The sequence below is a fragment of the Dicentrarchus labrax genome, unplaced genomic scaffold (genome assembly GCF_905237075.1).
Source record: "Dicentrarchus labrax unplaced genomic scaffold, dlabrax2021, whole genome shotgun sequence".
NCBI lineage: Eukaryota > Metazoa > Chordata > Actinopteri > Moronidae > Dicentrarchus > Dicentrarchus labrax.
Window position 1 is genome coordinate 27,376,895 of NW_026136713.1, and position 14,842 is coordinate 27,391,736.

A 14,842-nucleotide genomic window follows, 5' to 3' on the forward strand; every position below is an offset into this window, starting at 1 on the left:
TCAACCTCTCCACAGCATGGATAGACTGATCACAGCAGCCACACAATACATGCAGTCTTGTGTATGGATGCTAACACTTGTCTGTATACAAACACTCATACAGGCGTAAGGTTTGATAATATTCAAACTGTATGTCTAAAGATGAAGTTTGTTTGTTGCTAATACTACTGAGAGAGATGGTTTATTGCATCAGCACACAACAGAGAAACCTTATACAACCATTATCTTATACACATAATAAAAGAGCAAATGCAAGTGTTTTAATATTTGTACAGTCATGAAAGATTTTAACTTTTACTTTAAAAACTAATATTCCAACAGGTAATAACGGGAGAAATGTATTTAATTATATTTAGAAACACAGGAACCCTGTGTAGTATGGAGTATGGAAAAGTATGGAATGTGATTTTTGTATTTTCCAGATTAGGATAAGTATGAAAAAATATTTGTTTTTAGACAATTCAGAAATTGTACAAATAAATTGATCATACTAATAGTAGTAATCAGATATTATGCTTGTCTGCAGTGATGTAGTTATCAAAAGGAAACCTTTATGGCTGTGTTCATCGTTGTTTCCATGGACACAGTGAATGAACAAAGCTGCACAGATGCCACGAAAATGTAATTATGTGATTTTTTAAATTCAATTTGTTGAGGGAAAACAATACGAGTAGGGATCTCCGGTTAGTTTTCTTCCTCTTTAGGTGGAGATATTTGACTGTGGAACATCGTCCAGCTGCGTAGGAGTGTGAACGGTCACAGTGGGTAATGCAAGTTTTCCGAGGACTGGCCTGACAATCACAAATATAAAGTCTGGCTGGATAAGGATCCAATTGGGGAAAGAAAGCTGATTTGTACGAGCTAGTACCTAGCTATGATCTTCTGGAAATGATTTAGCAACATAATGGCATAAAAAGCATCAAGCTATTTGTACTCAGAAGTCAAATATGGTCTAAAAACATCTTAAGACAAGTCAGGAAAATTTAGTTCAGAAAGTAAGGAATTTGTAGGAACCCTGTTAAAGTCCAATTGATAACATTTGAACTCTGAAGTTAAAGATTTCCCATTTTAAAAAGTGTTTTTCTCCTGGAGGTGTGTCTTAACCACTATTTGGAGTGGAGAATTTAACAAAAATCCTATAATCATATAGTGCACTTTTCTAGGGCCAGAGCAAAAGTTAGTCATGCAGGGTACAAGTACACTGAGGACGTCACCACCCACAGGGCAAGTTTGATCACAGTCAAATCACGACAGAATTCCACAGACGAGTCATGTTGTGTAAAGAGAAGACTGGATGCCTTTTGATAGATTAAAAAAGTATTTTCGACACAACCAAAAATGTCCTATTTTTCTTATTGTCAACAAATCCCATGAAAAGAGTCAAACCAACAATGAACTGATACTAAGTACTGTGTGTGTGCTAAGCCTCTGTGCCATAGAACTCCATTGTGAGCTCCATCCCAAAACACAAATGAGCTCCTACTGTACCATAGATACACAAAGTATTTCCACATTTGTTGTTGATTTAGTTCTGCTAAATGTTTGCTAAAAACTACAATATCCATCTTGCTACCCAATTTTAAAGATTTACATCTTCAGTAGAAACGAGTGGGCCAGACAGAACATGGAGCGTATTGAAAGGTGCATTGTTGGTTTTGGGCTTTTCAAGGGATTTGTTTAGAATAACAAAAATGACACCAAATTGCACCACTCTTATGTTTTGAACTGACTAAATTAAATTTGCTAGACCCAACTTCCTCCAGATAATTCAGAGAAGATATGTTAAAAGTCATATTTTGAATGAAACACCGTAAATACAGCCAACAGTGAAAAAAGAAATCACCATAAGAACTGAGAGGATGCTGTTCATTAGGATTTTATTTTTTGGAGGCAAATCAATGAATATATGTACTTTTATACAGTATATGAGGAGCACATCTCTACAGTTTCATAATGTAAACAATCTCTGAAGAGAAATGTATTCAGTTTAAAAGGAAGCCATAGTCTTCTGTTTTAAACTATTTACATGAATTAAAATATAATTTATAACATCAGATACTTCCGCTTCTATGAAACTAGATTTTAACAATTCAAAAATACTGAAATGCCTTTGTCTCCACATTCTCAAGACATATGAAATCACACAAAAACGGAGAAAATAACACCATTTGAAGACATCCGAACTAAGTGGCGTATAAATAAAAAAAAAAGAAGAAACAAAATAAAACCAACATATGTAAAAATATAAAATCTCACTAGCAGTATTTACCTTTTTTGTTTTTACCAAAAACTAAGTTAAAAAAGAAAAAAATCCTTTATGTGAATTTGATAGTTATTAGATGTAAATAGACAATAAAATCAATAGTAATGAAAAACCACAAAAACAATGTATGCCCTTTTATGTCAAAATATTTTCCTCCACCAAAAAAAACACCCACTCACATTTAGCAGATTTTGACAGTTTGCAGTCCCTACTTGGTGCCTATTTGACATCACTGTTGCCATCAAGTTTGACGGTTTACCCATTATTTTATGTGTATTGTACAACTTTTGATGTTGAAATGTGACACATTTGCAGATCAAAGACGGAAGTGGAATCCAGAATCAGGCCGGTATTGCAAGCACTCCTGTCCTGGTAGGGGCTAATTTGATGGTGCAGCTAGCTGACAGATACATTGTTTTCTGAACTTAAGAAACAGTAAGTGACAAAGAAAAACAATGAAGTGTTTTAGTGGGCCATGGCATTGGAAACATCACATCTATAAAACTTAATCTGACGTGGCCGTCGAAAATGTCACATTTTACACGAGCCACGCTCTTTATTGTTGAAATTACATTTTTTGGTCAACTTGCCTATCAAGTTTTATGGTTTTCTTGCCATTTTCCATTCTTTTGAAATGAAGAGTGGAAAGAAAGGTATTGCATTCTGACGAGGGTAATTCCCTTTGGAAGGTTTTTTTTTTCTAACTTTTTTTATTATTTGGATTCGTTGTCCATCGACCTAGGACCTAGACCAAGTGGACAGCGGTATTATGTTGAGATGTGTCAACTTGTTCTCAAAACACTGAGGAGAATGGTCAACATCAAAGTTTTCTATAAGAAAGTATATAATCATCTAGATATCTACACAAACACACAAATATATATTCATATATATGTATATACCTTTTTATAATATGGCTATTGAAAAAAGTTTTAATTACGTCAGTAATTATTTAATAATAAACCACATTGGATTGGAAAGGAGTTCAGACAGTAATAATAAAAGCTAGTGGTAGCTTCGTTCCCCCCCTCCCCGATTGATTTTTAAGGCTTGCCAGGATGAAAAATTGGGTTGTTTTGATGTCAATAACCTCTATAACAATGGAGGAACCCTCACAGGCACAGCAGCAGCCACTGTAGAAATCCCACCACATACTGCGCACTCACATTTCCTCGAGTCAGTGGAAGTCTGAATTTTGGATTGCATGTAGAAGCTGTGTACGCTCTTCCTCCACGAAAAGGCCAAACAGATAGTTTAGGTCAGCAAAAAGTTAACATTTGCTTACTAAAAGTGTTTTTAAGGTAACAGTTTGGTCATCAGTAAGAAAAACTAAACATTTTCCACACAGGTTTGAAGGCTCCCATTCACACCATTGATCTCCAACCCGTTCTTGCCTGTCACATCCCCTCAGGTAGTAAAGAAACATACACCCTCTTCTTTTTCGAAATTCACAAATTTGATAGGCTGCCTTCGTGCTTTATTTTGCATCTATCCTGCTTAAGTATTGCATTATTTTACAAACACAAAACTCTAAGCTAGTTGTACCATTATACCGTTCTGTAACTTGCATTTGATTGTAATTGATTTAATCCAAATGCTTCCTTTTTGGGATGAAGTAAAGGTGCAGCAGTGAAACTGGGATTTTTACAGTGCGAAGCATCTGTATCAACTAGTCTGAAACTTTAACTGGGTCAAACCAGCGACAACTGTATTTTTTTTCTTCTTTGCCTCCCTCCCACATTCCTTTACCAGAGTCGTATATGTATAGTTATTAGCTGTTACCGTAATACAAGTGAGTGTTCAATGCAACTCAGATTTGAACCAACCTGTGCACCATCGAATGTGGTAATAACATAGTTACAACAGCTTCCTTTCAATGAGAAGAAAATATTGTGAAGATATTTCTCTACTTGGGACGTTATTTGTGCAAGAGTATATTAGTACAATTTGTTTTGTATACGTGTTATGTGTTTACGACACAACTGACCACATTCTTTCTGTAGTTTGTTTTTATGATTTTTTTTTTGTGTTTAACAGCAGTCTACATACAGTACAGTAGCCTATTGAATCCGCTGCTCAAAGATTGCCTGTGTTGTAGTTCAACAACCAACCATACACTGTACATTATTACCTCAGTTTTTCGGAAAGGCTGTCTTAAAGATAAGATTATTATGTATTGCATTTCAAATTGCTTTTTAAAAAAACAGAAACAAAAACATTAAAAAATATTTACTCATTTCATAAACAGCAAAGAAATAGAACCTTCTAGTGTGATAGTCTAAAGGGATACTTGTATCTTTTTTGTCTTTCGTTTACAACAGTGTTGGACTTTGTGTGAAGTCATTTCAACTTAATTTTTTTCCCTTAATTTCCTCCCTGTACTGAACAAACATGAACTCAATGGAGCAAAACCGACCTGACCATCTCCTGTTTGATTAGCAATCAACTGTGACCCGCCACCTTTAAAAAAGAACACACAATACATTTTATGTTTACAACGAGGCATAGTGCTATATACACATTTTATATTCATATATTATATTTTCTTTTTTTAATATGTAAACCAGCACATTCTCTCACTTTTTAGTAGTATACATACTAAGCACAAATACTCATTCAGTTGTTTGCGATTAGTTTAGTTAAAGTTTGTGATTTTTTTCCCATTTTAAAAGTTTACACCTTGTTTCTCAATCAGTATGTATAGCACTAAATTGTTTTTGTTAGTTTTGGACATCAGTGAGCCTGGAGAAGGTGCATCTCTCGAGGCCACTTAACTTGCTGTTATTTTTTAACACTGAATAAGGCGCCTTTGTACTTAGTGTGCGTTCCTAATAAAGTCAAAGGAGAATCGAGTAATGTAAACATTCAATTTTTTGTGTGTGTTACCAAGGAGTTGATTAGATAGAGAAAGGACAAGGAAGAAGATGGGTAGAGAGGGATTATCTGTTAAAAAGCAGGGAGTTTACCAAGGATTCGGGAAGACCTGGAAACAAGGCCTTGAACCCACCGAGAGACAGAAAGTGATTTGAGTTAAAGTTAGAGAAAAAAATCGGGCTGCGTTTTATTGAAATTCCTGGGCAAGAAGAGGAGGAACAGGGAAGTCAGTAGGGATGGCGTGTCCCTGAAGAAAACAAGTAAATGAGGGCAGGGGGAGAAGACTGGGAATCTTCCCCTCCATGCGCCATCAAGGACCCAACCAACCACTAAGCCACTGTTCAACCCCTCCCGTCCCCTCCTAACTGACCTGCAAGCGTCAGCAGTGTCCGACTCAAACACGAGACAAAGACAAAACACTCAGTTACACAAGGACACAAGGTCGAGACTCCAAGAAACGGACACGCTAAAAACCGTTATGAGGCAAGCGAAGAAAAGAGTTAGAGAAAGAGAGAGATTATTCCCGTCACAAGGGGCTTAGTGGTAGGAGTCATAAAAAAGCAACACAAACCCCAAAACGACCCATAACCACCCATCAGTTGGGGAAACCCTTACAGAGAGAGCATTTCTGACAAAAAAACAAAACAAAGAGTGTGAAACTTATAAAAGAGGAGGGGGAGAGCATCCAGTAGAACAAGAAAATAAAAGGACAGGGGGAGCGGGGATAAATGGATGTGAGGTAGAGATGCTCAGCTGATACAGTACCTCCGAAACGAGAAATTGGATTCTCGTCCGAAACTTTTCGTTACTTTCAAGCCCATCCCTCGCTCGTTCCCTGGCTGTGTTGTAGGTGGCGATGTGGTGCCACCGGATTGGCAGACTTGGAGGCTCTCTCCCTTTTCACGGCGGGTGCTACTGGCTGTGTCAGGCATAAATTAGGCGCTACCCAGACTGCACTACAAGCCAGAGTCAGTCGCAGGTAGTCAACCGGATAACTAAGCAAGTCTACCTTTTTAAAGCACCAAAAAGCTCCACAATCTTTGGGCAAGCAAAAATGGGGAAAACACGGTGATTACATTCAGTTTCTTGAATACATTCCATTTGAACCGGCAGATTCGTCTACTTGCAATGGCAATATTCCATGGATGGACTATGAAAAGCAAATTGGTCTTGTTCTCCTTTGTACTCTGAAACCAATGTCAAGCTAACCAAACATCAAGCACTAATGCCAGCAGGAAAAATGGATTCCTGGACACTCCAAATAGTTCCATTTACAGTACTGTCCTATAATGAGAAGATTGGACTGGGATGGTCAGGACAAAGTGTGGATGGGATGAATTCATACTGAGTTCATTACTAAAAGCGCCAATTGGCTACCAACTTTATTTCCCCATTTTAGTCCTGCTTGCTGCAGTCCAAATGTAAACAGTAACTGTTGCATTGGCTGTGGCATTCGGGGGGTGTCGTTAGGCTGCAGCCTTGTTTCAGACACATGTTCATTGGGACCCTATCAAAGATACATCAAGACCCCTCTTGATGTGGAAAAAAATCACCTGGAATCAACCAATGAAGCCAAACATTTTTGTAAAAATGGACCATTCCATTTTCTAAATGGAGAGACTGTTCTGAATCACTGTGAAGAAATTTGGCACTACCCAATTTGTTGTATTTTAGAAACAATTGACAGACTGAAGCCATGTGAGCGTCAATGAACTTTATTAACATTAGTCCTCTATACTATGGCGTCACAAAGAAATATTTCCAGGATGGACATTTGGCAGTTACTTAAAGAAATGTCAGTGTCAGCTCTGGGGAACGGCATTGGTGTTCAACTATTAGTTCTACTACTTTTCCATAGATAATCTAATGCTTATCCTGACTTCATCTTTTATCCACTTCTGACACACCACCCGTTTTTACCCAACCCTAACCTTATGACGTATAATGACGACCTTAACCTTATCATGCAGCAGGAATTTTTTACAAATAAAATCAAACTCAAAACGCCCTTCTTGTTTGAACATATTTTGAACCCAGTTCACAACCTGTGCAACATTTAAGAGAGTTCTTCCAATAAATGCTTTAGTTCGAAGGGGATAAAAACAAATTTGAGGTGAAACTTTTCCTGGGACCAAGTTGGGGTCTTAATGTATAAAACGCCTACCAAACAGAGCCTGCAGCAGCCAGTAGCAGAAGCCAAAATAGTCAGCATGGCAGAGTTAGAGATTAGTCAAAAGGGGGGAAGTGGAGGACAGCGGAGACATTTGCCTCCTTACAGTGCATAGATCAAATCAAGGAAGCACTACAATTACAAAAAAGAAAAAAACATGATTTTTTTCTTCTTCATTTTAGATTTGTAAACTTTATCAGTCATCAAATGATTACGTTAAATGTTTTTTTTTTAATATATCCTTTGTCCATAACGCACACACAATAGATTTTAAAATTTATAACATCCACAATTTTTCGCTAAAACAAAGCAGGGTTTTTTTTTTTTTCTGGTTACACAACCACACAACTTCATGGTGAACATAGCTTGCAGGTTCACCACCCGTGACCGGAAAGAGGGAGGTTTTTTTCTTTTTTTACAAAACAAACAGAACAAAGAACACACACACGCAGAAACACACACACCACGACGACCAACGCAACGCAGGAATAGCAAGGATTTGCTACAGAGGTCTCTCATGCCCGCTCTTCCAAGGCGGGGTGATGATGTCACCAACACAGACAGCTTTGTTATTGTTGTTCAGCAGAGAACTGTATCATTATCGTTTGTAGATGTTGTACCATTGCTGTATAAAGTCCTGTTTCCTCCATTGTCTTTAATCTCCTCTGAACTCCCAGTGGCTTCCTCGTTTTTAAGCAGTATCCTCCGGTGAAAGAAACTTAAAAAACAACAAGGTCCTTATCGTTACTTTATTCCAACGGTAAAAATGTAAACATTTTGCGAGGTTGCCTTGCATGGAGGTACTGAGAGGCCTGTCTGAGGGCAGAGCCATGTTGTCGGAGGGGTGTTGCTGCAGTCTACTAAGGCTGAGCAGTCACGGGTGCTGTGCTGTCAGCGGTGCAGGGACTTCTGGGCCTCCTTCAGCAGAGTGTCAAAGTCCAGTGCATCGTACTTGCTTTTCACGGGGCCCGGACCTGCCTCATCTACAAGACAGAAAAAAAAAAGGTAATTTTCAAATGCAAGAAATCAAAGTCAAATTCCAAGTCCTTGTAGAGAACATTCCCTCTCAATCTTTCTTTAGTTAGAGCAATTAACGTAAAGCTCATTTCAAATGGAGGTTTTTTAAAAAGGTGGTGCAGTTAACTTGCGTGGTGCTTTCTCGTGGGTTTAGCTTTGATCAATTTTAACAAAAACCGGCCATTGTCCCCACAAACCTGACAACTCTATTACAAACAAAAACTAGCTTACTACTAGAAAAATCAGCCAGTAATCACCACATCAGCAAGCTTCCAGCACTACCAATTTTGCGAGATTGACAAATAGCTTTCGCTGCCACTAGGGGCCACCAAAGTCGCCTGGTGTACTTTGGGCCAGTTTACTATAGCGACTTATATCTTTGTCAGTGTGTGTGTTCATTACCAAGATCTATGTAGCGTTTCCTTGTTAGCCTCCTTAGGCCCGCAGGTCCATTCTGGACAGTCTCCCGTTCTCTCCAGTGTCTTTGAACCCCTGGCTGGCGGATCTTTATCACCCCACAGCGCTCCCTACAGCCAGACAGGTAGAGAGACAGACACATGCATTAAGATGATGACATTTTGCTTTTTTGCAGATGAGGAAGGTACATACTGGAATCGTGAGAGATCGAGAAAGCTGAATCAATCATATCCATCCTTTCATTCAATGCACTGAAATGGTATGAAATGTAACCCAAAACATCTCCTTTGTTACTGATCTGATCTGTCCCTTACTGTGTATTTCAGCACTGTGTCAATTTTAAGAATATGTCCAAAATAAGTCAAATGAAAAATGTCTGGGATTATCTAGGACAAAAAGAGGGCACCCTTATTAAGTTCAAGATCAGGTCCTCTGTCAAGGGCAATAGTCTGAGCACCTGGAGCGACAAACATGAGAAACTGTTGAAAACCGAGAGTGCTGTCAGTACTAGGTGTCTCATTGGTAAGCTCTCAGTGGTTATTTCAAGATAAGGTTTAAGTGTCCCAACTTTTTAGACGTAGAACTGAAAATAGTTACATAAAATGATGACTCAGCATCAGAAGAAGAACACCAGAGGCTCAAAAACTGCTGCTGTTGTCGTTACAATTACAATGTCATTACCATGAGGTACGTTTTATTTCAGGCAAAAGATATAGAATATATCGTGGAAGTGAATTATAAAATATTTCTGTCAACATATAGTCAAAGTTTATGATTTTCACTTCTGCTGAAGACTTCAAAATGTTTGTGGCCCACCCTTTAAAAAAAGATTTGGATCATTCCATGAAAAAATACGGCCTTCTTATTTTCTCATTATCTTTTGTTGTGTTTGTGTCCCAACACTATTTCCCACAGGTTGCCAGATTACTTTAGGGAAATTGAGACAGGCATTTCTGATGACTTGCTAATTACATTTCATTTACCAAGCCCGGTGACTTAGTTTTTCAATCACTAACATCCCAATCTAGAATGAATTAATGACACTGCAACATTATATTACTAAAGTACTTCCATCTCATTATAAAGTCAGTACAACTTGCATACACATAAACTGTGATCCATAGCGCAAAAGAAAAGTTCTCATACAGTATCTCTCCTCCTCAGCTCGAGCAGTCTAGATCGGGACACTTACTCGTTGCAGATGATGACTTTGCAGTCCTCCGCTTTGCCGAAAACCTGGAAGCGTTTCCTCAGCATGTTCTGGGTCACGCTGGCTGGCAGGTTGTGGATGTAAAACACCTGGCAGTTGTCCTGGCAACAGGGAAACCATGGCAACAGTCAGGACAAAGGACAACACAGAATACCGATAGACGTGGGAACTGAAGCAGGAAGGAGGAGTGTAGGACGGCATCCTGAGAATCAACACTTTGAAACCCCGTGTTCATTTACATGCAGTCTGTTATTCTGATCTCTTGCTGCAGTAAACAATGTAAGGAATATATATTGTCAGTTTGTGTACGCGTGTCTACATATCCAAACTTGTATAGTCTGGGCTAGTGAGCTCAAAGGGTATTGAGATGGAGGTTGCTTTTTTAAAATTTAAGGCAGAAAGTATTGCAGTATGCAGAAGACTGTAGGGCGGGAATGTTCTCTGTACCTCGTCAGACTTGGCTTTGTTCCTCTGCTTGTCGTCGGGACAGATCTCCGAGTTCTCACTACAAGAGGACGAGGAAGAAAAGGGAAAGGGGGAGAGAGAGAGGATAGTTAGTGAGATAAGAATGGACACAAGGTGAAACTGAAATGTCAGACATGAGGAAACAGGTGAACTGCGGCAAAAAAAAGGAGACTCTCCCACTGACTGCAGTACGGCCTCGCTCTGTTCCGTCTCTTACGTTCCCACCCTTTTTCTCTGTCATTTTCTTACATACAGAAATAATATGACCTCATTCTGTGTGAGACAGTCGAATCAAACTGTAACTTACAAGAATAGAAATGAGTACTGACCTTATTCTAAGTTAGACAGTACGGTCTTAGCTTAAAATGTTTACATGAGTTGTTTATAGAACGATTCCTCATAATTGATTCCTGTTTACATGCTACAGATCAGAACCCAATTAGTGACTGAATACATCCCCTTCACAGTCCAACGCACCACCCTATGTACACAGCAAATCTCAAGGAAAATTGTTTAAGCGTAACTGAAAAGCAACAAGGTGAACGGCACCTTTGTGTACCCTTGTTTCTGGGGTTGGGTGATGATTTACTATAATATATATATATATATATATATATATATATATATATATATATATATATATATGATGTAGGGCAATAGAAATTTGGCAACTGATTGTGCCATACTGTTTATACAGAGACATCACGCTGTACTTCTAGCCATTCTTTTAGTAGAGTAGGTTCAGACTGTAGAGCCTGTGTTGTGAAGCAGTTGGTTTGCCGTATGTGGCACAATATGCTACTGCACCAAAGAGTCATAGTTGGATAGAGTGTATAAATGTCTAAAATGCCCTTCATAAAGCAGAATTTAAATTTCACTTTCTCTCTTGCAGTCTCTCATTCTCATACTGTGTCCTACTCTTATTGTCTCCTTCCCTCCGCCTCATTCTTGCTTTCCTCTGTTCCTATTTGAAACCTATTTCAGCTCATCTCCTTGACCCATATCTTCACACCCCTCTTTGTCTCACCTGGAGTCTGTCTTGCTGGCGGGGGAGTCAGGACACAGGTTGAGAATGGGCGAGGGTGAGCGAGACGCAGACGAGCGCTCCGCCTCTTCCTCTGAGGCTGGTAGTGTGGCAGCTGCCAACTGGCAGTCTGACGGCGGCGTTGATGATATCACCACCGTCACTCTCTGCTTCTCAAGTGGTTCGGCGACGTCTGACACCAGCAGCCGTTCCCTGCTCTCCTTGTCCTTTCCATCCGAAACCTGATCATCGGCTGCTTTGGCTGTTAGGGTGCTAACTCCATCGCTCCCTTCCTGCGCCTGCAGCATGGCACCAAGCATGGCAGCGCTGCGCTTGCGGCTCTCCCCGACGCTCAGCGCACAGTAGTCATGGTCGCCAAAGGTTCTATGGGTGTCGCCGTCACCAGCCTGGCCCATGCGCCGCAGCTGGGCGTACAGCTCCGTCTGCTCTGGAAGCTTCCGCTGGTGGTGGGCGCGGCTCAGCCAGGACGAGCCCTTAGAGACGGCGTTGGTGTTTGAAGCCGGGTGAACAGACTCACTGCCACCTCCTCCACCATCGCCACTGCTGCCACCACCTACACCTTCACTACCCTTTCCTCCCTCTGCCGGTTTGAAGAGCTCATCTTCCACTGGTTTGTGAGGTGGGGTGGTGGGAGGGGTGAGACCTGAGGGGGGAGAGAAGAGGTACCACATAACATAAGCAGGGTACAAGAAACCCCCCACGTATAACCATAATGTGATGTTTTAAAGGTTGGGTGTTGTACAAATGTTGATACAGGTTGATCATTGAGCTTTGGTGTGCCTGTGTGCACATGTTGTTACCTTTGGACAGAGCCCGGCTAGCTGCTTCCCCCTGTTTCCAGTCTTTATGCTAAGCTAAGCTAACCTCTACAGATATGAGAGTGGTATTGATCTTCTCAGTTAACTCTAAGACACTTTCAGCATCTCCAGCTGTAGGAGAAATCTGACAGTGTTGATGCACAGTTTCCTGCTTCTCTGATCCCCAACAAAATGAGATTTGGTCCCACTATCCCTGTTCCTTATGACTGTATCTTAAGAGCTTGCACCCTGTTGACATCGATGTATATCCAAACAAACAACTGCGTAAACATGCGATGTGTTTACCTGCCGTTCCACACAGATCCACACTGAGTGTCTGCTCAAAAGGCTTGGTGCTGTACTGGGACTCTCTGGAGGTGAAGAGACAACAGAAATGACAGGAGAGAGAAATTAAAGACTGCTGTGTCATTGTGTAATCGGTTATATTTTTCAAGCATTTTAAGTTAACGGGAATCCAATAAGAGCCTTAAAAGGCTCTCAGTGGAAGCTCTTTTTTTCCCCTAAAATAAAAACGGCACAGTTTCAGCTGATGTCTGCTGAATCTGAATTATGTTTCTCCCTGTAAATGGTACTGGCATTTCTCAGCGCTCCTCATTTCTTATCACAACAACCATACGTACTCCGCTGTCCTCTCCCCTATTCTTCTTCTGCTTTCTATTTCTGGCTGTCTGTTTCTGTTTCTCCAGTTGCCATGAAAGGCAGGAGCGGTGCCGAGTGGATTGGCTTCAGGCGGGATATTACTTACCCTCCATAGAGAGCCAGTAAAAAAAACAAAAAAAACCCCAAAAACCCTTCTACTTTTTGTTTTTTGGTGAGCGCTTCAGCAGACAGATTCATTTAGAGGATGGACGGACGCCAGGGGTTTATACAGGAAAACATTCAGCTTTGTGACCGGTTGTAGCTGGAGAAGTTCCAGGGTTTGAGGCTGGATGGGAGGTTAATTTAGAAAAGTAAGAGCGGTGAGGGCACTGTCTGGCATAGATTAAAATCTGAGTAAGCCGGCCAGGGGTCCTGATTCATTAGGGATCTTGGAATAAAATCGTAGAATGTGAGCCTGGTTTAGCATTCAGAATATTATACAGTCTTATACAGATTATCAATGACATGACTGCAAACTGATGCTTACTGATATGTACTAAAAAATGGATCACGGCGCTCTATTTGAAGCATGAACTTTTTTGTTCATATTGTTCCTTCCGCACAGCTTTTTAGGTCACACGTCTAGGATCTGGTCTGGTCTAGAAAGCGCTGTCAAACACATGGGATGCGGAATGTAAATGTATACATTAAGTATTGTGTTGTATCTTTGTTTCAGATGCTTATTCCACCCTGCAAATCCCCACACCAAATACTTAATACTTGGAAGTGAAAATGTATTAATGATGGACTACTGCCAGATTGTGAAGCATTAGATTATATTATTAAGACAATGAAACAAATGCCCCAAATAGGATCAAATCAATTAGTGCTGAATTTCAGAAATCGCAGCAAAGGTGATTAACGCAGTAATTTGCATGTTTACAAGCATTAGATTAGTATAGCTGAAACAATCCTCTGCTCCTTAATGGAATCTGCCTCTCGCTCAGTACTCCTAAAAAAAACATTCCCATAATGTTCAGTGTGTTTCCTCAGCAATGTGGAACAGTAGCTGCCATCTAAATCAGACTCTACGTGGGGAAAAAGAGCCCAGCCATGTTCTACTGGTATGCATTTAAGCAAATACAAGTACTAGGACTTGGTCAACACAGTATTTGTTTGTAAGGTTTATAAGTTTTATCACAACATCGCTGCTAAATTTGAGTGTAATCATTTACTGAGACTGATACTTTACATAACATTCATTTCCATTAAAGATACACTTAACTGCTTTTATCAGACCCAATAGTGAGCCTGAAATGAAAATAAAACAAACTTCTGCTGGGGTCATTTAATAACAAGCAGATGCTATTTGATATTTCTACCCGTCTGGCATGGGTTGTAAAGTGCTAATATTCAGTACTATGAATTTTAGGAAGTGGTTTACATTGCGGGCCCAGGTCTAACATTTCATTATAATGAAAGCGTACGTTTGCCCCTGCAGCAGCTCCCAGGAGACATTTACCTTACACCTGTCTGCTCTGCAGAAGCCTCTGCAGCTTTTTTACTTTAATGCAAACAGTTAAGGTTATTCAAAGTAAGTTTTTTTTTATTAATAGTAAACAATAATGCCCCTTTAATGTGTGATTTTGGATCATGTGATACTAATCACAAAGTTAGATATCACACATATAGATGTACCCTTTAAATTGAATTCCTTATTTTACACTTGGTGCTGCAATCTTTCTCAGTATTCAAAAGAAAGAAATAAAAAACACTCTTGGTGACTTTTCACCTCACAACACAGCTGGTTATGAACTACTGGATAGTTGTGTTACAGTACAGTTTTAGAGTACTCTTATCAAGCTACTACTGCATGATGAAACCCAGCAGGTACTTTATATAGAGATACTCACCCTGTGGATTTGGGGTTGAGAGGCAGACAGAGGCAGGCTCGCTTTTCTGCAATCACAATAAAAAGCCAGTT

General features: G+C 39.9%; 1 protein-coding gene across 1 annotated transcript in view; it reads right to left on the bottom strand.

The window, feature by feature from the left end:
* Positions 1 to 1,860: 1,860 nt before the first annotated feature.
* The window catches only part of ppargc1b (peroxisome proliferator-activated receptor gamma, coactivator 1 beta), a 92,944-nt gene continuing 79,962 nt past the window's right edge, over positions 1,861 to 14,842 (bottom strand). Inside the window, exons 6-12 of the mRNA XM_051419847.1 lie at positions 14,772 to 14,817; positions 12,565 to 12,629; positions 11,444 to 12,104; positions 10,399 to 10,456; positions 9,934 to 10,052; positions 8,727 to 8,851; positions 1,861 to 8,290 (exon numbers count right to left, since the gene is read on the bottom strand). Of these exons, the coding sequence (XP_051275807.1) occupies positions 8,199 to 8,290; positions 8,727 to 8,851; positions 9,934 to 10,052; positions 10,399 to 10,456; positions 11,444 to 12,104; positions 12,565 to 12,629; positions 14,772 to 14,817 (1,166 nt within the window). The 3' untranslated portion in view covers positions 1,861 to 8,198. The remainder of the gene's footprint in view (positions 8,291 to 8,726; positions 8,852 to 9,933; positions 10,053 to 10,398; positions 10,457 to 11,443; positions 12,105 to 12,564; positions 12,630 to 14,771; positions 14,818 to 14,842) is intronic.